This window comes from Carcharhinus amblyrhynchos, chromosome 15 (assembly GCF_965287045.1).
Source record: "Carcharhinus amblyrhynchos chromosome 15, sCarAmb.v2.hapA, whole genome shotgun sequence".
Taxonomy (NCBI): Eukaryota; Metazoa; Chordata; class Chondrichthyes; order Carcharhiniformes; family Carcharhinidae; genus Carcharhinus; species Carcharhinus amblyrhynchos.
Window position 1 is genome coordinate 29,806,630 of NC_137338.1, and position 23,659 is coordinate 29,830,288.

Below are 23,659 nucleotides of genomic sequence, written 5' to 3' on the forward strand. Positions count from 1 at the left end.
AATTGTTATTGCAGTGGAGATTGTCTGTGGCAGACGGTTGACAGGAAGTGGACGTTTTAGTTCCATTTTTCCAGCCAGTACATATCAGCACATAAAGATGCACCGTAGGATTCTTGGACATCTGTCTTCTGTGTACTGTGTTGCTTTTGATCGCACAGGGCACAGGATTTTTACTGTGAGTACCAATTTTCTATGAAGACATACTTACTTTGTGTTCTGCTTTGAATTTTGTTCACTTGATAATTGAAGATGCTGATTGCATATCAAATAGTGTGGCATGTAAAAGAGTTTCAGAACTGGAAGATTTACAGTTGACATTATCTCCTCAGTCTGACAACTGCAGGAGAAATTTGTCCATTTGAGGCATTTGACCATGTAAGCAGAGTGATCCATTTGACTGAAATTTGGCTTGCTAAAATTGTTTAATATGATCTATTCTTTTCACACTTAATTGGTAAGGTCGGCTATGACTGTGCAACTTTGGAACCCTTTGAGATCTGCAGTGGGATCAAACATTGTTGTGTTCTGGTACTGACACTCTTTGATATGTTCTTTGTTGCTAGAAATTGCCTTCAGGTATTTTATGGAGACTATTTGCTGATGCATTAGAACATACAGAAAGCCGTTCAGTCTTGCTTGACTGAGGTCCAAGTCAAAGATAAGACACATCCTTATTCAAGAGTTCTCTCTTCCAATGGACCAGCATACCATTTTGAGGGACCCCTTCAGTTGCAAATGGATAGATTCTCTCATGCCGGTAAAGAGTTTGGTTTGATCGTCAGTATCAGAAAGTTAAATGTTGTGGTCTAGGAAATTGCCATGCACCATCAATTAGCATTGACAATGTGACGCTGGAGAGTGTTGACAGCGTTACATATTTAGCTCTAATAAGACCAGCCAAAATGAATGCATCACAAAAACTGCAGCTGATATGCTCAAGCTGAGTAAGAGAATGTGAAACAAAGCAAAACAGCCAATCCTGTGTGCTCTTCTCCAAAGGTGAGATCTGGACAACATATGCTGGGCATGTGGGAAGGCTGATCAGTTTCCACCTTTGCTGTCTCAAGCACTTCTTTGGCAAACCTTGGAAGGGCAAGGTTACTCACTTGGAGGTCCTGGAGCATGCTTACTGTGTCAACATGCACTCATTTGCCTGAAACACAAAAACGTTGTGCAAGTGTATTAGACACTGGGTCACAATGTCCTGGGCTCTATAACTCCACTAAATGAACACCTGCAAATTGGTGCTGAAGGTGCTGGCATTGACATTGATAACTGCGAGACCATCAGTAATGACATCACCTTGGGGGCTGGCTGGTGGGGTGTTGGAATAGGCAAAAAGAAACAGCCGTAAAGAGGGTGGAGAAACGGGCTGGCAAAGATTGGCATGTCAGAGTAGGCCTCCTGAGCCACGCAGTGATGTTTAATACTAATTGACCACCAAGATACAAACCTTCATAAACAATGGAAGGCTGAAAATAAGCATGTCATATTGGCTAAGTTTAAATTTGATAGGTGGGATAGGGACCAGACAGCGATTGGTCCATTTGGAATGAAACTGGAGAAAGCCTTCAGGGCTATGAAGAACATGGTTTAGTTCTGTCCAACACACAGTTTAAGCATAATCAAAAATGATTGTATACCTGGACCTCATGAAATGGACAAACTAAGCATCAAATTGATTAAATTGCAGTAGCAAAATGATGAATTGTAAGATGTAACGAAGAGCAGATTGTGGCACTGATCATCATTTACTGGTGGCTATATTGAATGTCTGAGTGGGCAAAAGGACAAAACAGGTTTAAATGACATGGAGAAAGTTAGATAAATATAGGGTAAGGCAGGGAGTATACAGTGAAAATCATCAACAAATTTAAAGCTCTACAGACGGTGATGGATGAGCTTTGACAAATAAGAAAGTACTGTTCTGGATGTAGCAAAGTAAGTGGTGGAATTTGGGTAGTCATGGAGAATCTGATGAGATTCTTTTCTCTGATTGAAGCAAAGAGAACAGATGTGAATTGTAACGGATTTGCGAACAGAAATTAGAAGAAAGTAATGAGCAGATAAAGAGAAACAGAATTGCAATATAATGAATTTGAACTGGAGAAAGGCAATATGTGGAAACTTTTCCAAATGGTTTGTTCAAAAACACAAGTTTCTAACTCGCCTGCACTACTTCCGTCACCTTCTCCCAAGAATAAAATGGCAGCAAAGAAAAATTGCTACTTGATAGCATGAATGCCAAGAGTATCATTAGAAAGATGACAGAATTTAAAATTTGAATGCGAGTCTCCTCCACTTTGAGTTGAAGTGTAGCAAACCAATATATCAAACAGCCAGCTGTAAGACCATGGTTCTGGACTATATACTGGCAGAATTCCTTAAAATGGGAGGAGAATCAGTAGTGGTCTCTACTTTCATCTGAAGAAAGGTGACGTGAAACAGTGCTCAAAGAAAAGGACAAATGATTTGATCTCCCACACTGGCAAAATCTTGCTCAAGATCATCCAAGAACAGATTTGGAAGAAGACAGTGAGAAACAGGTAATATACGACATAATACCTAGAAAACATACAGGATGGGCATGGATGGGTAATATCAGAATGTGGATTGACTTTTCTATGGGACAGGCAGTGACGGAAGTGGAGAATAGAAACCAATGGAGAAAGATTGGCCAGCCCTTGGAATGAGGACAGATGAAAGACAGAATATTTGTGCCACACTAGTGCCAGTATAACTCGACAAACGACCTTCAGCACTTTTCAAACGTGACAGGTCCCTCACCCAGAAGAACAAAGGCAGCATGTGCATGGGAACACCACCAGCTCATGTTCCCCTCCAAGCTTCATGCTGTCTTTGAATGATATAATCATTCCTTCTCTTCGTGGAACTCGCTCCCTAATTGCATTGTGGTGTAGCTACAGCACATACTGCACTGGTCAAGGGATGGATGACAAGTACTGGCCTTGCTTGCGTACTGTGAACGGAGTTGAAAAACATGAAAATGATGTAGTAGTTATGGACTGAAATAAATAAGTATACATTTCAAAGAAATTTTTTTGGTGTTATTGTAAATTTCTAAAATGAGAAGGATGACCATTGTTGCTTAAAATTATTGAAATATCAATTCATCTAAATTTAGCATTACAGAATCACAGTATTGCAGTATCACAGCGCAGAGGGAAGCCACTCGGCCTATTTTATCTGTATCACCTGTGAGCATTTTACATTGTATCATTCTTGTCTTCTCCCCATCACTCTGCAGATTGTTTCATTTCAAATAATCATCTAATTCCCTTTTGAATACCTTGATTGAACCTACCTCTACCACAATTCCAGGCAGTGCATTTCAGACCTAGCCACTCAGTATGGGAGGGAAAAAATGTTCTCATATTACTTTTACTCCTTTCGTCAATTTTTAAAAATCTGTGCCCTCTTAATCCTTCCGTGAATTGAACAGTCCCCTCCCTCTGCCCGGTCTAGCCTGCGCAGGCCCCTTATGATTTTCAGTGCTATCAAATCTTCTCTCAGCTGCCTTTCTCCAAAGAACAACACAGCATGGGAAACAGGCCCAATGAGCCCACGCTGCCATCTTAACAATGTGCTTTTCCTCCTCCACCCTTGACCTATGTCTATGCTTATGGTACCCCTATTAGAAACCAGATTAAGGGGAGAATAATTTAGGGACAATTTGTTACACCAGTCAGCCTAAGAGCACATCTTTGGGGTGTGGGAGGAAACCCACGCAACCACAGAGAGAATGTGCAAACTCCCACAGACACTGGCCCAAATCCATGTATCTGCAGAGCAAACAGTGATAGTCACTGAGCTGTTGTGGTGCCCATCTGCTGGTCCAGTTTTAAGCGTACACAAATGAAGCAACGTACTAAGCTACTGAAACATCCAAGAGCAGCCCACGCACGACCCACCGTGTGTATGCCCCTCGTTAGACAACAAGGTGGACTGACGCTCCTGTGGAGTAAAAGAGAAAAACATCAACACATGTAACAGTTGATTTCCAGGAATGTCCCGAGGCTCTGATCCTTATTTAAAGCAGTCTGCTATAACCCTCCATCTCTATTTCGCTCATGTGTCTATCTAAGTAAACCTTAAACAAGTCCAGTGTGCCTGCCTCCACCACCTTACTTGGCAGTGCATTCCATACCCCCACGACCCTCTGTGAAAAACCTCCCTCTAGCATCCAAATTATACCTCTTCCCCCTCACCTTAAGCCCATGGCCCCTCGTGATATTTGTCTCCAATCTAGGAAAAAGCCTGCCACTGTTTACTCTATCTATACCCTTCATTATCTTATACACCTCTATTAGATCCTCCCTCAATCTCTGTCTTTCTAAGGAAAACAGCCCCAATTTACCCAATCTTTCCTCATAACCCAGTTCTTCCATTCCAGGCAGCATCCTGGTAAACCTCCTCTGCACTCTCTCCAGGGTCTCCACGTCCTTCCGGTAGTAAGGTGACCAGAACTGGACACAGTACTCCAAATGTGGTCTAACCGATGTTCTGTACAACTGCAGCATTAAGACGCCAGCTCTTGTACTCTATACCCCTTCCTATAAAGGCTAGCATACCATAAGCTTTCTTCGCAACCTTCTCCACCTGTGCCACCTTCAAAGACTTGTGCACTTGCACTCCCAGGTCCCTCTGCATTTCTATACTCTTAATAGGTCTACCCTTTATCGTGTAACTCCCCTCTACATTATTCCTTCCAAAATGCATCACCTCGCATTTATCAGGATTAAATTCCATCTGCTATTTATCTGCCCAATATACCAGCCTATCTATATCTTGCTGTGTTGCCTGACACTCCTCACTGTCTGCCAACCCTGCCATTTTTGTGTAATCTGCAAACTTGCTGATCACACCACGTACGCCCTCTTCCAAGTCATTTATATATATTACGAATAGAAGAGGTCCCAGTACTGAGCCCTGCGGCACACCACTGGTGACAGACCTCCAGCTAGAAAAGGACCCTTCCACTACTACTCTCTGTCTCCTGTTACCTAGCCAGTTTTCAATCCACCTAGGTACCTGTCCCTGTATCCCATGAGCCTTGACCTTTTCAACCAACCTACCATGAGGGACTTTGTCAAACGCCTTCCTGAAATCCATATATTCGACATCAACCGCTTGTCCTTCGTCGACCGTTTTTGTCACCTCCTCAAAAAATTCTACCAGATTCGTAAGGCAAGACCTCCCCTTAACAAAGCTATGCTGCGTATCCTTAATCAGATCGCAATGCTCCAAATGCGTATACATCCTATCCCTAAGAACTTTTTCCAACAACTTCCCTACCACTGACATCAAACTCACCGGCCTATAATTACCAGGGTTATCCCTACTACCCTTTTTAAACACCGGTACCACATTCGCTATCCTCCAGTCCTCTGGGACCTCACCTGTGTCCAAAGAAGAGACAAAGATTTGCGTCAGAGTCCCAGCAATTTCATCTCTCATCTCCCTAAGTAGCCTGGGGTAAATGCCATCAGGCCCTGGAGCTTTATCAGTTTTTATGCTACCCAAAAACCCTAACACTTCCTCCCTCGTAATGATATTTCTTTCAACTGGTCTACAGCTCCCTCCAAGACAGTACAAGACACCAAGCCCCCCTCTTTCGTGAATACTGACGCAAAGTATTAATTCAGGATCTTCCCCCATTCCCTCAGACTCTTAGGGACAGAGGAGGGGAACTGTGCTTAAGAGGACTGATTTTCCCTCTAACCACCCTTTTGTTCCTAATATAAGAGTAAAGTGCCTTTGGATTTTCCTTAATCCTATCCGCCAAAGCCATTTCATGCCCCCTTTTTGCCCTTCCAACTCCCCTTCTGAGCTCCCTCCTACTCTCTATATTCCTCCAGTGCTCTCTCTGTTCCCAGTTGCTTAGACCTAACATATGCCTCCCTCTTCTTCCTGACCAAGTCCTCAATATCCCCTGTGATCCACAGCTCTCTAAACCTACCTTTCCCATCCTTTCTCTTAACCGGCACATGTCTTTCCTGTAAGCTTTTCAGTTTTCCCTTGAAAGCCTCCCACTTGCCGAACGTGGACTTACTCGCAAACAACCTCTCCCAATCAGTATCCATCAGCTCGTGCATAATCCGGCTGTAACTTGCCTTCCCCCAGTTTAGCACCCTCCCCTTCGGACAGCACACATCTTTTTCCATTATTATCCTAAAGTAGACAGACTTGTGGTCACTGTTAGCCAAATGTTCACCCACTGCAACCTCAACCACCTGACCCGGCTCACTACCCAAAACTAAATCCAGTATAGCCCCCTCCCTAGTCGGGCTAGTTACGTACTGCTCCAAGGACCCTTCCAGCACACGTTTTACAAATTCCTCCCCATCCGAACCCCCAGCTCTAGGCACCTTCCAATCCACTCCAGGAAGATTAAAATCTCCCACTACAACAACCCTATTCTTTCTGCACCTATCCAAAATGTCTTTACATATGCCTTCTTCCACTGCCTGTGGGCTGTTGGGTGGCCTATAGTACACCCCCAGCATAGTAATTGCTCCCTTCCTATTCCTCAACTCCACCCACAGTGACTCAATCCCTAACTCCTTTATATTATCCTCCCTCTACACTGCTGTGATGTGCTCTTAACTAACAACGCCACCCCACCACCTCAAAAGAGTCCCAGCTTTTCAAATCTACCTTCTGAAATGAAGTTTCTCATACCTGGAACAGTTCTCGTAAACTTCTTTTGTCTCTCTCCAATGCTTTCACATACCTCACAAAATGCGATGCCCAGAATTGTAAAAAAATTCTCCAGGCAAGGTTTAATGTCTTATGCAAGTTGAACATAACTCCTTGCTCTTGCACTTTGTGCCCCAATTAATAAAGCCTTGGATTGTGCATGCTGCTCTCAACCTGTCCTGCCACCCTTAATGACTTGTGCACCAACACAGCTACACAGCCACATCCCTCTGCTCCTGCACTCACTAATGAGTAGTGTCCTTTATTTTATACTGTCACTCCATGTTCTTCGTCCCAAAATGTACCACCAAGTTTTTCCACATTTAATTTCATCTGCCACCTATCCTCCCATTCCACTAACTTGCCTGTTTCCTATTGTAACTTCTGTACTGTCCATCGTGCAGTACACAGTACTTCCAAATTTTGCTTCATCTGCAAACTTTGAAATCGTTCCTTGTGATCATGAATACGTAACAAGAAAAGCAAGGGTCCTAATACCGACCCCTGGGGAACTCCACTGCAAATCTTCCTCCAGTCATTAACCAATACTCTTTGTTTCCTGTCATTTATCCAAATTTGTATCCAAGTTATTACTGTCACTTTTATCCTATGAGCTAAACTTTTCTCAAGTCTGTTGAGTGGCACTGTATCAGTCAGTGTCTTTTGTAAGTTCACATACATGACTGCATTGCTCTCATCAACCCTCTGTTACCTCTTCAAAAAAATTTACAAGTTAATTAAACATCTCCCACAAAAATTAGCATGCAGGTAGTGTAAGTAGTTAGGAAAGGAAATTTTGTTACAACTGTACAGGACATTGGTGAGACTACATTTAAAGCTTCTGCGTACAGTTTATCTCCTTATTTAAGGAGGGAATGTATTATGTTGGAGCTAATTCCGAGACTGTACACTAGGTGGATTCCTGGGTTGAAGGGATTGTCTTTGGAGAAAAAGTTGAGCCTATACTCAATAGAATTCAGAAGAATGAAAAATGATATTGAAACATGTCAGACTAGGGTAGAGCTGAGAGGTGGAGGGGTTCATGGGGATTGGGTGTGCAACTCTTGAACTAGGGAGCATTGCTTAAAAATAAGGGGTGTCTTATTTAAGGTTGAGATGAGGAGGAATTTCTTCTGAGGGTTCTCAGCAGTGAAGGCTAGATCATTAAAGATACGTAACGAATTCAACTGATTGATCCAAGAGAATTGAGGGTTGTTGCAGGCTATAAAGGGAAGTTGAGGCCATAAATTAGCTATGATCTTGATGTTTGAAACAGGATTGGGGGGCCCAATGGCCTATTTCTGTTTTCTTATGAAAATACTTGCAGGACCGTGGGAAAGTGGGACCAGCTAAATAGCTTTTACAGAAAGCTAGCATGGACACAAGGGACTGAATGACTGCCTTCTATACGGTAACCATTCTGAGATTCTAATTCAACAATTGCAATCTACGTTGAAATTTGAATATTTGTCCTGAACCTTGGGTCAGTTTTGTTTTCAGTAGTTGTAATTGTGGAAATCCTAAATTAACTTCTGATCTCTGCCTGGTTTTGGTTGTGGCTGTGGTTTTGGAGAGTATCTAGAGGAATATTCACAATATCTAATGACAAGAAGGTCTAACACTTGAAATAGACATACAAGCCCAGTATGAATTCTACTCAATTCTATTTTATTTTGATTTGATTTGTTATTGTCACATTAGTATACAGTGAAAAGTATTGTTTCTTGTGTGCTATACAAAGTATACCAGACATAGGGAATCAGAGATGAGCACATTCTTTTTAAATTCTTGCAATTGCTGTTTGCCTTAACTGAAATCTAAAGGCATCCTTTCATGTTTTCTTGCAAACTTGTTTTCTGGGTGTCAAGGAAAATTATAATTTAGTCTTTATAGCATTCGTCCTAGCTGGAACACCTAACTAAGGTTTGATTTGAGCTCCAAACAGATAAAAATGAATCCTTCAAAATTAATTTTACATTTATAACATTTTTCATTTGCTGCTATCCTGGGTTTTTTTTACTGTGCAAAGTTCTGTTTATAAATGTTGCAATACTTTTTTTTTTGTTTTTATTCCAATTCAGTCCAATCAAGTCCAATTCAGAGTCTCAACAAGTTGAGACATTCCCGATCCAAGCTGACAAGACAGGGCTCTCGCCTCCTGCCTTGGGCTTGATCTACATGATCCAAGCTGATTGGAGTAGGTATAGCTCCTCCTCCAAGGCTCGACTTCATTTGCATCTTAGCCAGAAGGCCTAAGTGCCGCTTTTAAAAATTGCTTCAAATGAAGCTAAAATGTCATCTAATGACCGCAACCAAGCGCAGCATGTCGATATTAGACTTGATCTTAGTCAGAAGGCCGAGATGTTAGATTACTGTAGTAGTTTAAATTATCCAAAGCATACACTTTCAATTGGGTGGAAAATTGAGTGATATAATAAATGGGAGGGTTTGAAAGTCTGTACAATATAGAGGTTATTAAGCGCCATGTTAAAAGATTGATTATGTTCCAGGGCTCTGATGACTGTCTGGTGAAGATCTGGGCCACACACACTGGTCGATTACTCTCCACCCTACGTGGCCACTCTACAGAGATTTCTGACATGGCTGTGAATTATGAGAACACTATGCTGGCTGCTGGCAGCTGTGATAAACTAATTCGAATTTGGTGCTTAAGAACGTGTGCTCCAGTAGCTGTGCTTCAAGGACACACGGGATCCATTACCTCTCTACAGGTAATTTTAAAATTATCTATAAAACTTTGCTTAAACCTATAACCTGCGGTCGTTTGTGCCTTCAGAGGTTTCAAAGACTTTAACTTTTTCCTTAATTCTGCCGTTACGCTTTTGATGTCTTATTTTCATTGTTGAAGTGTTGTTTCATTGGCCTTATCTCAGCAAGTAATGACTATTTTGACATCTGCACGTTCAATGCTTCTGATGCAAAGTATTCATTTACTTGTGTTTAAACTTTGGACAACTTATTGTGAATCAATTCTGAGAATACATTGATAGTAAAGGAACTTCTGCGTACGCATGCACAGTTTTTTTCAGCTGCTGAACTTGAAATGAAAACAAATGCTGTTTGCATTTAAACTTCTGTATTTAAATGTTATTAAATGCAGTTACCTTAAAAGTATATCGTTGGAAATATAGTTGAGCTGTTTTGTTTGAGACTTATGGACAAAGAGAGGCAAGCTTATTTGCATGAATTTCATTTTGTTAAAATAGTCATAATGGGAGGAAGTTTATTTTTGCTTGTATAATCAAGTTAAAATGTGGATTTTTAAATGTGAATGAAAACTGATGTTTGTGATACCTTGCCTCTTTCTGCATTTATTCCAGTTTAGTCCTATGGGCAAAGGTTCTGTGCGTTACATGGCGTCTACAGGATCTGATGGAAGTGTTTGCTTTTGGCAGTGGGATCCAAGTACTCTGAAGTTCAAGTGAGTTTTAAAGTGCTCAAATCATTGAGAAATATTTATTAATTGAAGGTAAACATAGTTGCTTTTTGCAAATCCTTTTAAGTACGGAAATAAAATTGTAAAGAGCTGGCTTTAGAATTCAGGTGCTCTGTTCACAGTACTGAAACAAGTTTGTGGTAATTGCTTTAACTTGGTTTTGCTGCACTTTTAATTTCTTAAAATTCCAGTTTTACCAGATGAGGAAACTTTGGAACAGGAGTAGACCATTCAATTCATTGAGCCTGCTCAGCCATTCAATGTGAACAATGTTGATCTGTGAGCTAGATACCTGGCTTTATCCCATACCCCTTATTGGTTTACTTAACAAAAAATTAGCCTTCTCAGATTTGAAGGTAACAACTGATCTAGCATCAACTATGCCACTTTTGCAACACCAAGCTAAAGTCCAATAGGTTTATTTGGTAGCACAAGCTTTTGGAGTGCTGCTCCTTCAGGTGAGTGCAGGATTTGTTTCACAGATAAGGCACATGTAGACATAAACTCAATTACAAGATAATGGTTGGAATACGGGTCTTTACAGATAATCAAGTCTTAAAGGTATAGACAATGTGAATGGAAAGAGGGTTAAAGAGATGTGAATTATCTCCAGCCAGGATAGTGAGATTTTGCAAGCCCAGGCAAATCGTGGGGAGCTACACAGTGTGACATGAGCCCAAGATCCCAGTTGAGGCCGTCCTCATGTGCGGAACTTGGCTATCAATTTCTGCTCAGCGATTCTGCGTTATCGTGAAGGCCGCTTTGGAGAACACTTCCCCGAAGATCAGATGCTGAATGCCCTTGACTGCTGAAGTGTTCCCCGACAGAAAGGGAACACTCCTGTTTGGTGATTTTTGCACGGTGTCCGTTCATCCGCTGTCGGAGCACCTGCGTGATCTCGCCAGTGTACCATGCCTTGGAACATCCTTTCCTGCAGCGTATGGAGTAAGCAACGTTGGCCGAATCACAAGAGTATGTACTGTGTACCTGGTGGATGGTGTTCTCACATGAGATGATGGCATCCGTGTTGATGATCTGGCACTCTATACCAGCATCCCTCACAACCACAGCATTGTTGCAATTGCCTCAGTGCTCAACGCCGACAACTGCCAATCTCCAGACATGATTCTGCAACTCATTTGCTTCATCCTGGACTACAATGTCTTCACCTTCAACAACCAATTCTTCATCTAAATACATGGAACAGTCATGGGGACCAGATGCACACCTCAATATGCCAACATCTTCATGCATAGGTTCGAACAAGACTTATTCACCATACAGGCCCTTCAACCAACATTATACACTAGATATATTGATGACATTTTCTTCCTTTGGACTCATGATGAACACTCACTGAAACAATTACATGACATCAATAAGTTCTGTCCACCATTGGACTACTCACCATGGACTACTCTCCAGAATTGCGTTCTTGGACACGCACATCTCCATTAAGGATGATCGCCTCAGTACTTCACTATACCGTAAGCCCATGGATAACCTCACGATGCTCCACTTCTCCAGCTTCCACCGTAAACCCATTATAAAGAAGCCATCCCCTACGGACAAGCTCCCCATAGACGCAGGATCTGCTCAGATGAGGGGGATTGCAGCAGACACCTCCAGATGCTGAAAGACCACCTCGTAAACACAGATATGATGCTCAAATCATTGATTGACACTTCTGACACGCCACAGTGAAAAACCGCACTCACCTCCCAAGAAGACAAACTCGGAACACTGCAGACAGGGTACTCTTTGTCGTCCGGTACTTCCCCAGAGCAGTGAAGCTACGACATCTTCTCCAGAGCCTTCAATGTGTCATTGATGAAGACGAACATCTCGCCAAGGCCATCCCCACCTCTCCACTACTTGCCTTCAAACAACCGTGCAACCTCAAATAGACCATTGTACACAGCAAACTACTCAGCCTTTAGAAGAAGAGTGACCATTACACCACATAACTCTGCCACAGCAACCTCTAAGACGTGCCGGATCATTGTCACGGATGCCGTTGTTTCACGTGAGAGCACCATTCACCAAGTATGCGGTACATACTTCTGTCACTCGGGCAACCTTGCCTACCTGATATGTTGCAGGAAAGGATGTCCCAGAACATGTTACATTGGCAAGACCAGGCAGATGCTATGACAACGGATGAATGGACACCGCTTGACATTCATCAGGCAGGAGTGTTCTCTTCCTGTCAGGGAACACTTCAGCAGTCAGGGGCATTCAGCATCTGATCTTTGGGGGAGCGTTCTCCAAAGCAGCCTTCACGGCACACGACAATGCACAATCGCTGAGCAGAAACTGATAGCCAAGTCCTGCACACATGAGGACGGCCTCAACTGGGATCTTGGGTTCACGTCACACTATCTGTAACCCTCACGACTTGCCTGGGCTTGCAAAATCTCACTAACTATCCTGGCTAGAGACAATTCATACCTCTTTAACTTGTGCTTAACCCTCTCTCCACTCACATTGTCTGTACCTTTTGAGACTTGATTACCTGTAAAGACCATTCCAAACATTATCTTGTGATTGAGTTTGTGTCTACATGTGTCCTGTTTGTGAAACAAATCCTGCACTCACCTGATGAAGGAGCAGCACTCCGAAAGCTCGTGATGTCAAATAAACCTGTTGGACTTTAACCTGATGTTGTGAGACTACTTACTATGCCATTTTTGGAAGAGTGTTTCAAATCTGCACCAATGTTTGTGTGTAGAAGTGTTCCTAACACACTCCTCAACTTGTGTCCGTCTCTAAATTTTAGACTATGGCCCTTAGTTCTAGAATCTCCAACTAGTGGAAATAAGGTAGATAAAGATAAACTATCTTTAAACTTTTTTTAAACTTTATTTTCTGTTTAATTGCCTCAGTGTTGTAAGTTGTTTTGCAGTGATGATTTTAAATATTGGTTTTTTTAAAAAAGATATTGATATTTTCCATTCACCTTCATTGCTGTGATATAATATGACATTTCTGAATTGTCATGGTAGTGGTGCAAATTTGAATATGGAAGTAAAGCATTTAATTATCATCATAATTGGGTCTCATTTGGCTAGAAGGAATGAGGAGGTGATGAAGAATCTAATACATTTTCTATTTTGCAAATAATTATTCCCATGTTTGCTGACAGTTTCTGTTCCCACTGGTATTTATGCAAGGTGCTGTTTTCTTTTGTTCCAAATAATAATGGTTAAACTATTTCAGTGCCATTATATTATGTTATCTATCAAAGCACAGTAGAAGATCTTCAAAATGGGGGTTGAAATGATATCAGCTAGACATGGGGACATTTATTCGCTGTTAGTGGATATATTTTTCTAATTGATTCCAGTACGTTTTCTCTGCTTGAAAATGAGAGAGATTAGGTCTTTGTCAGATTTCCTCGCAGACTTAATTGGCAATTCAAAAAATGAGCCCACAGATAATTGAAATTGCAGCACATTAGTGTGAATCAAACCAGATAATTGAGTCCCTTGTAGGCTAGACAAAGTAAAGATGGCAGATTTCCTTCCCTACAGGATATTACTGAAACAGATGAGTTTTTAATACAATCCACAATGGTCTAATAGTCATCATTAGACTTTTAATTCCAGATGTTTTTATTAAATTTAAATGCTGCCATCTGCCATTGTGGGTTTCAAATCTGGGCCCCCAGGTCTCTTCATTACCAGCCCAGTGGCTTTACCACTGACCCACCACCTCCCCTCAATATTACAGAATGCTGGAGATGTGAAATCTTATTATGGTCATGTGTATGGTTTTTCCCTGCATTATTTTGTTTGACTGTACTCTGCGGCTTTTGGTGAGATCTGTTAGGAACCCATAATGTTTTGTTTAAAGTAGACAAAATTTGAGATCCAAGACGCTAAATGAATTAAATCTCAAGTTTGCATGAGTTTTGAACAAACAAAAATAAACTTTACAAGGTTAGAAAGGTAAAACAATTTCCAATATCTATCTTGTGCTCTAACATTCAGGGAAAGTGTGAGGTGTATTGCAAAATATCAATCCAATTCCAGTTGAATACACTGCACTACACAATAAATGGTGATGTGACCGAGGCTGAGAACATGGACTTCTTAACAACTCCTACTACATTGAGTTAACCAATTTCACTGAAACTCTGCCTCCCTTGCAAAAGATTGCAGTCTTCATCTTTGAAGATCTTATCATGGAATTCTGCCCAAAACTTGGATGACTGTGTTGGTCCACCTTGCAGGGTGGGTTTTAATCTCATCTCCCGAGATTTTGTTCCTCTGGATTTCTGAGTGTATGCTCAAACCACTACTCACGTACAACTTCAGCTCTTCGGTTGTGCCAAACAGAATGTTCCTGCTCCAAAGTGGTACCTTTCGCCTCAACAGCCCGCAGCCTGGAGCCTTTCAGGTGCAGCCGTGGATCTTCAGGGCTTCTTCTGAGCCCTCGTTGATTACCATCTCTGAGCCCACTTCATATTGAAATCTGCTATCCACAGTCTTTCTCTAGCTGGAGCCTTTTCTGTGCTTTTTTCTCCCCCTTTAACTTGGATCTTTCAATCTCATTACGAGGCCTAAAGTTAAGGAGAGGGTACAGGTAAGGGTGGAGGCCGAGGATGTCCCAATAATAAAGGGAGTAGGGGGTGTGAGTATGAATAAGGTCCAGGGGAAGGCTGGGATGAAGGCGCTTTATCTGAATGCACGAAGCATTCGGAATAAAGTGGATGAGCTGGTGGCGCAGATCAGCACAAATGGATATGATCTGGTGGCCATTACAGAGACGTGGCTGCAAGGTGACAGGGACTGGGAGCTGAATGTCCAGGGATATCAAGTGTTTAGGAAGGATAGGCGGGAGGGAAAAGCGGGGAGTGTAGCTCTGCTGATTAAGGATAGCATCAGGGTGGTAGCAAGGGATGATATTGGAGCCAAGGAGCAGAAAGTGGAATCGTTGTGGGTAGAGATTAGGAACAGCAAAGGGAGGAAGACGCTGGTGGGTGTCGTCTATAGGCCCCCGAATAATGATCTGGAGGTGGGGCGGGCTGTTAACGCGCAAATAAGTGCGGCGTGCAGGAATGGGACGGCCGTAGTTATGGGGGATTTCAATCTGCATATTGATTGGTTGACCCATGTTGGACGCGGTGGGCTCGAGGGGGAGTTCTTGGAATGCTGCCGGGATAGTTTCCTTGAACAGTGTGTGTTGGAGCCGACGAGGGAGCGAGCTATCTTGGATCTGGTGTTATGTAATGAGGCGGGTAGAATCAGGGACCTTGCGGTGAAGGATCCTCTTGGGGAGAGTGATCATTGTATGGTGGAGTTTCTGGTGCAGATGGAGGAGGACAAAGTGGGTTCCCGGACACGTGTCCTTTGTTTGAACAGAGGGGAGTACAGTAGGATGAGAGAGGAATTGGCGAATGTGGACTGGGGGAGCGCATTGGAAGGTAGGTCTGCTGAGGAGCAGTGGAGGATTTTTAAGGAGATCTTTCTTGGTGCTCAGCAGAAATTTATTCCGATGGTTAAAAAGGACCGTAGGAGGAGAGGTAATAAGCCGTGGATAACGAAGGAGGTGAAGGAAAGTGTTAAATTAAAAGCGGAGGCGTTTAGAGTAGCTAAGAGTAGTGGGCGAGAAGAGGATTGGGAGAGGTTTAAATGTCAACAAAGATTGACAAAGAAATTGATAAAGAAGGGTAGGAGAAACTATGAAGCTGGGCTAGCGCTTAATATAAAAAAGGATAGCAAGAGTTTTTATAAGTATATGAAAAGGAAGAGGCTGGCTAGGGTGAACGTTGGACCCTTAGAGGATGAGAAGGGGGACTTAGTGGTAGGGGATGGGGATATGGCTGAGGTCTTGAATAACTTTTTTGTTTCGGTCTTCACGGAGGAGGACGTGAATAATTTGCCGGGTGTTAGCGATGGAAAGGTGGTAGGACTGGAGGGTCTCAATGACATTACTGTTACTAGAGAGGCGGTGCTCGACAGACTGGAGGGGCTGATTGTGGACAAGTCCCCAGGACCGGATGGAATGCATCCGAGGGTTCTGAAAGAAATGGCGGAGGTGATAGTGGATGCCTTGGTGGTTATTTTCCAAACGTCGCTGGATTCCGGGGAAGTGCCGGAAGATTGGAAAACGGCTAATGTTACGCCGTTGTTTAAGAAGGGTGCCAGGCAAAATGCGGGGAATTATAGGCCGGTTAGTTTAACGCCTGTTGTAGGTAAAATGTTAGAATCCGTCATCAAGGAGGAAATAGCGAGGCATCTTGAGGGGAATTGCTTGATAGAGCAGACGCAGCACGGTTTCGTTAAGGGGAAGTTGTGTCTGACAAATTTACTGGAGTTGTATGAGGATGTGTCTAGGGCGGTGGATAGAGGAGAGCTGGTGGATGTGGTCTTTCTTGATTTTCAGAAGGCGTTTGACAAGGTACCTCACAAGAGGTTATTGCAGAAGGTAAGGGGACATGGAGTTGGGGTAGGGTGTTAGCGTGGATAGAGGACTGGTTGTCAAATAGGAGGCAGAGAGTGGGGGTCAATGGGTGCTATTTGGATTGGCGGTTGGTGACTAGTGGAGTGCCTCAGGGGTCGGTGCTGGGGCCTCAGCTATTTAGCATTTATATAGATGATCTGGAGGAGGGAACTGAGTGTATGGTGTCGAAATTTGTTGATGACACCAAGATTGGTGGAATGGCAAATTGCGCGGAGGGTGTGGAGAGTCTGCAGAAGGATCTAGATAGGCTGGGCAAATGGGCTAGGAACTGGCAAATGGAATTTAATGTTGGCAAGTGCGAGGTGGTCCACTTTGGTAGGAAGGATTATTACTTACGTGGAGAAAAACTGCAGCAGGCGACGGTGCAGAGGGACCTCGGGGTCCTTGTGCACGAGTCGCAAAAACCCAGCTTGCAGGTGCAGCAGGTGGTCAGGAAGGCAAATGGGATGCTGGCCTTCATAGCAAGGGGGATTGAATATAAAAGTAGGGAGGTCTTGCTGCGGCTGTATAGGGCATTGGTGAGGCCGCAGCTGGAGTACTGTGTGCAGTTTTGGGCGCCGTACTTACGCAAGGATATTTTGGCCTTGGAGGGAGTGCAGAGGAGGTTTACTAGGCTGATGCCGGAGTTGAGGGGGTTGAGCTATGAGGAGAGGCTGAATAAACTAGGCTTGTACTTGTTAGAGTTTAGAAGTATGAGGGGAGATCTCATTGAGACGTATAAGATGATGAATGGGATGGATAGGATAGAGGTGGAGAGACTCTTCCCGCTCAAAGGACAGTAGGACTAGAGGGCACAGCCTCAAGATAAAGGGGGGACGGTTTAGAACGGAGTTGAGGAGGAACTTCTTCACTCAAAGGGTGGTGAATCTCTGGAATTTTCTGCCCGTTGAAGTGGTGGAGGCTACCTCGCTAAATATTTTTAAGACGCGGGTTGATGGGTTTTTGATAAGAGAGGGGATTAAGGGTTATGGGGAGAGGGCGGGAATGTGGAACTGAATGGCGGGGCAGGCTCGAAGGGCCAGATGGCCTACTCCTGCTCCTATTTCTTATGTTCTTATTATCTGTCTCTGTCTCTTATTTGGGGGCAGCTATGTGTACCATCTACATGATGCAGCGCAGCAACGCACCAAGGCTTCTTCGACAGCGTCCTCCCAAACCCACAACATCTAACATGCAGAAGGACAAGGATAGCAGATGCAAGGGAAACACCTCTTGCAATTTCCCCTCTAAACCACATGCCATCCTGACTTCAAACTATATTGCCATTTCTTCACTTGTCACTGGGTCAGAACCCTGGAACTCCCTCCCATACTGTGTGTGTACCTACAGCACTTAGATTGCAGAGGCTCAAGAACATAGTTCACTACCTTCTCAAGGGCAATTAGTGATGGACTATAAAAATTGTTATGGAGAAATTGACACATTCCATAAATGTTTAATTAGCTTTTCAGGCTGAGTAAGGCTGTTCAGCAGTAATGAATTTTGTCTGCTGTTAAAAATCCAGTTACATTTCATTCAACAAGGTTTGACTTTTTCCAACGTTTTTTATCGTAAGATTGAGAATGTAAGAGTGTAAGTTCTCTCCAGTGCAATGATTTCTAATTAATTACAGCCTGGAGGTAATTCAGTAGCATGCTGTGGAGAAGCATACATGCACTACAGCAACTTGTGTTTTCATGTTATTCTGTTCTTGTGCAGATTCCCAAAGTCAATATGAGTGGAGTAACGAGCACTGTAAATTCTATCCACTTACACTTTAAGATATGTTTATTAAATATGATTGGTAACTATTGATGTGCTAAGCTTGGATTGTTTGCAAAGTTTACATTTTGTAAATCATCAGTCTTATAAACAGTTCAACAAAAAGAATTAGTGGAATTTAGTCAGTGCATAGTTTTGTTCTGTTGAAAACGATTTGTTTTCTGAATGCACTGACCAATATCTTCTTTGAATAAGTAATCAGCCATTGAAGTTTACGGAGCGGTCCAGACCAGGTTCTCCAATGATATGTTCCTCGTTCAGTGTTGGTAAGTGACAGAAATAGCTGTTGCTTTTTGATTTAAATTAAGTTCAAAAATCCCGAAGACACTTAAATGATCTGCTGAGTTTGATTGGACATGGCTTTGAAGCGATTTTCTTATGGTAGAAGGGTAAATGAATTGGTATATCTGAACCTGAGAGAGGGAAGAAGTGGCAGAAATTCTAAGTTATAGCATGCTGTACTAGGAAAGTTGTCTGTCAGTGTGCAACTATACATGCAAATATTCTGATAGCAATTCGACAACTTTTTAAGTGGAAGCTTGAGGGCTCCTGGTACAAAGTTATCAATTAGGCCAAGTGGTAGGAAGGATAAGAGGGCAAGAACACTGCTTTGTCTCAGTATTTGCAATTTCCTTAATATATTTTTGACTGTGTAAAAAAGATGACTAAATCTCCTTCCGCAATCAAATTATCTCTGAATGGCTTGAGTTTCTTTTTCTCTGCTGAGAAAGTTTAAAGTGGACTGGGGATAGGGTGGCTGAGACCCCTGGTGATTCATATCCAAAAACAGAAAATATTTGACTGCCAAAGGAAAACATTCACGTTACATTTTATTCACTTTTTAAAAAATCCCATTGGTTAAATGGCTTGTTCTCATTTTTCATCATCCCCTTTTCAAAAATTTCACTTCTGTCTTTACAAACTATTGTTTCATCTACAACCTGCCTTTCTCTGCACCATATTTGAATGTGTTCTCTTCTAAATTCATGCCCATTTTTCCTGCAACTCCACTTGAATATTTCCAATCAGATCTCTGTCCTATCCAGAGCATCAAAACAAACCCCAAGCAAAATCACGAACAATGTTTTCTGTGACTATGACCTGGTGAATTTTCTGTACCTGTTCTTTTCTGCATCTTTGTAGCCTTTGATATAGTTGATTACTATTTTCTTCCAGTGCCTCTGTTCTGTTATGTAACTTGTTGTAAGTGAACTAACTTTATTGCACTCAAATCTATTCCATCTGAAGCATCAGTGTTTTTTCTTGAGCAAAATCTTATGTTTGCCGGAAATCTGAAACAAAAACAGAAAATGTTGCAAATACTCAGCAGGTCTGGCAGCAACTGTGGAAAGAAAACTGAGTTGACTTTTCAGGTTGTGACCTTTCGTCAGAATTGAGATTTTTCTATCTGCTATCATTCTGTGGACTCTGAAGACCCTCAAGAGTTGAGTGTTAATTCTATATTGTGTTTAATTGTATACAGGTGGTGGGTATTGAATGGTGATTCATTACTACTATATGAAGGAGCTGATTTAAACTATGGTGGTTGGGTTTTGGAGATGCATGTTTGAAAAACGAAGGAGCAGATGGAAATTCTGGTGGCTGGGTTGAGGAAATGCATGTTTGGAAAGTATATCTTTGTGAATAAATACTTGTGTAAAGATTGCACTCCAGTTTTATTATTCATCCTCTGGTTTTCTGGAATAGAACACTTATTAGTGGTCATCTCCACGCTGCTCTTAATGACATCATCTACAGATATTGAATCAGTTTCCATATATTTAGTGACAGCATTTAGTTGTACGCCCTCTTTCGACTGCACCATTATCTTTTGTTGTTAAACTGCCTGTCAAGGATCAGCTAAACATTTGTTAGACTGACACCATTGTCTTCAGTTTTGACCACAGACTCCATATTCCTGCCAGTGACTCCATAACTAGCTGTCCTTGGCTGAACCTGACTGCTCTGAACTTTGGCACCCTATTTGACTCTGAGATGAGCTCCTAACTTACCTGTCGCAAAGACTACATATTTCCACCTCCATAATATTTTTCAATTTTGCTTTCACCTCAGCCCATCTGAAATCCTCACGTTTAGACTGGAATGCTCAAATGATTTATTGATCAGCCTTTCTTCCTTAGCTTTTCATAAACATTAACTCATCCAAACCGCTGCCTCCCATATCCTGCACAAAATGTGCTTTTCCATCATTTCTGTATTTAATGACTCAGAACCTCTCAATTGTAAATTTTTGTGTTTTAATTCCTTCATGAATTTATTTCCTCGCCTTTAGGAAGGGTTGCTTATTGTTTCGTGTGTATAGGATGTGATGCCGTGCAGCAAATCAATTAGGCAACTTGCACATTTTCTACAGATAAATATTTTTTGCTTTTCCCCATCTTTTGCTCATTCGTTGCATCATTCAGGTGCTTAAGCATGTAGTTCTCACTAAATTCTCTGACAGGGTCTTCACTGTTAAAGCTCTGAACTGGGATTTTCAAAGGGCTGCAGGGTCGAGACCCAGTGCAGTCTTGATGTGTCACCTGGTTCACTCCTGCTCTTATTTCTTCTTGTATTTTGCAGTCAGGAATGTGATTTTATTTCAGTGAATCTGAGCACTCTGCACCAGTGCCCAGTTCATTACAAAGATATTTTTATTTGTTAAATGTGGAAGCATGATGGACCAGCCAGTGCTAGTGCAGTGTTGTATGTTGAATTTGTTTGGCCACTTTTACAGCTCTCGGTCTTCTGATGAAATTCTTGCTTTAATCAGTAAAGCCTTCATATTGGCTGCCATCTACCTTTGCAGCTGGTGCCAGGTGGGTTGCTCCCGCTTGCTAGAAGTGTTCAGAGCCTTTAATTGGGCTCCGAGTTTGCCTCGGGGCCAATTATAAAATTTAAACAGAAAAGTAGCTTAAGCGCGAGGTTGGCACCTAGAATTTGTCAGGGTGCCGAATCCTGGACCTTTTGTTGCAAACCTGGCCCCTGACATCCTTTTCTGCTGTTGATTATTTGGAAATAACACCAAGTGAATGGTTCATTTTGTTCTAATTTTCAATTCATTCTGCAAATAATTAAGTTTATTAGATATTTTCTGTGATGCATAAACTTTTGTTGTCTTGGAACATGTAGTTTTTATGCTACTACATTTGGTCAAAACCTGCAGTTGGAATACTGCTACTTTTATCATCCTTCTAGATGGAGTAATTGCAATTGCAAACATGTCTTGCTATATTTCAGTAGTTCAAATTATTTGTGGTTCCTGACTTAAATTTTGGTCTGAAGAATTTTTTTATCTTGAACAGGTGGCATGTTCCTTGCAGCTGGAAGCAGTGATCATGTGATCAGAATATATTACCTTGGATCTGGAACCCCTGAGAAGATTTCTGAATTAGAGTCTCATCTGGTAAAAATATTATTAAGGTTTTGAAATAGACTTAAATATACTATTTACAGATGTTAGATTCCATTTTAAAAACAATTATTCACATAAGAACATAAGAACATAAGAAATAGGAGCAGGAGTAGGCCATCTGGCCCTTCGAGCCTGCCCCGCCATTCAATAAGATCATGGCTGATCTGTCGTGGCTCAGTTCCACTTTCCCGCCCTCTCCCCATAACCCTTAATCCCCTCTCTTATCAAAAACCCATCAACCCGCTTCTTAAAAATATTTAGCGAGGCAGCCTCCACCACTTCAACGGGCAGAGAATTCCAGAGATTCACCACCCTTTGAGTGAAGAAGTTCCTCCTCAACTCCGTTCTGAACCGCCCCCCCTTTATCTTGAGGCTGTGCCCCCTAGTCCTACTGTCTTTTTTGAGCGGGAAGAGTCTTTCCACCTCTATCCTATCCATCCCATTCATCATCTTATACGTCTCAATGAGATCTCCCCTCATTCTTCTAAACTCTAACGAGTACAAGCCTAGTTTATTCAGCCTCTCCTCATAGCTCAACCCCCTCAACTCCGGTATCAGCCTAGTAAACCTCCTCTGCACTCCCTCCAAGGCCAAAATATCCTTGCGCAGGTGCGGCGCCCAAAACTGCACACAGTACTCCAGCTGCGGCCTCACCAATGCCCTATACAGCTGCAGCAAGACCTCCCTACTTTTATATTCAATCCCCCTCGCTATGAAGGCCAGCATCCCATTCGCCTTCCTGACCACCTGCTGCACCTGCAGGCTGGGTTTTTGCGACTCATGCACAAGGACCCCGAGGTCCCTCTGCACCGTCGCCTGCTGCAGTTTTTCGCCCCGTAAGTAATAGTCCTTCCTACCATTCTTCCTACCAAAGTGGACCACCTCACACTTGCCAACATTAAATTCCATTTGCCATTTCCTGGCCCATTCGCCCAGCCTATCTAGATCCTTCTGCAGACTCTCCACACCCTCCGCACAATTTGCCTTTCCCCCAATCTTGGTGTCATCAGCAAATTTCGACACCCTACACTCGGTTCCCTCCTCCAGATCATCTATATAAATGGTAAATAGCTGAGGCCCCAGCACCGACCCCTGGGGCACCCCACTAGTCACCAACCGCCAATCCGAATAGCACCCATTGACCCCCACTCTCTGCCTCCTATTTGACAACCAATCCTCTATCCACGCTAACACCCTACCCCCAACTCCATGTCCTCTGACCTTCTGCAGTAACCTCTTGTGAGGTACCTTATCAAACGCCTTCTGAAAATCCAGAAAGACCACATCCACCGGCTCTCCTCTATCCACTCTATCCTCTATTCACAAGCAATTCCCATCATTATTTTCAGGCACATGGTATTATAAGTGTTAGCTTTAATATTATATAAAGCACTTTACCTCCATTGCTTAAACTAGATTGTATTCTAACCCTCTTCTTACCAAGTTTGCTATTGTTTGTGATATCATAGTTAACTTTTAACCTTTCACCTCATTATCTGTTCTGTCCAGTAGAATAGTTTTCAATGAAAGGAGAGAAAAAGAACTTGAATAGTTAAAACTGAAGATGCAATTTCACCAGGTGAACCTGGTTTTGATGGGGAAAGCCATTACTGTAGTTTTCTTCATTTAAAATAATTTGCATTGTTTAATGTAAATCCAAGGTACCTTTTTATTCTGTTCAAGGATGTGATAGCTAATAGTGGCAATATTAATTTAATGAGTTGTTCAAGAGGCCCAGTGTTGTTGTCTTCCTTACATTTAACACAGTAATGGAATAGGAGCAGGCCTATGTTCTGTCTTCCTGCTTCTCTTCCATTTCTGGGTGGCACAGGCAACAA

General features: G+C 42.4%; 1 protein-coding gene across 2 annotated transcripts in view; it reads left to right on the top strand.

Moving 5' to 3' along the window:
• The window catches only part of LOC145353201 (bromodomain and WD repeat-containing protein 1-like), a 105,765-nt gene that overhangs the window by 10,836 nt on the left and 71,270 nt on the right, over positions 1 to 23,659 (top strand). For both annotated transcript variants that reach the window (XM_080203712.1, XM_080203713.1), the window contains exons 7-11: positions 15 to 175; positions 9,231 to 9,452; positions 10,062 to 10,162; positions 18,602 to 18,672; positions 21,712 to 21,812. In XM_080203712.1, coding sequence (XP_080059838.1) covers positions 15 to 175; positions 9,231 to 9,452; positions 10,062 to 10,162; positions 18,602 to 18,672; positions 21,712 to 21,812 — 656 coding nt within the window. The remainder of the gene's footprint in view (positions 1 to 14; positions 176 to 9,230; positions 9,453 to 10,061; positions 10,163 to 18,601; positions 18,673 to 21,711; positions 21,813 to 23,659) is intronic.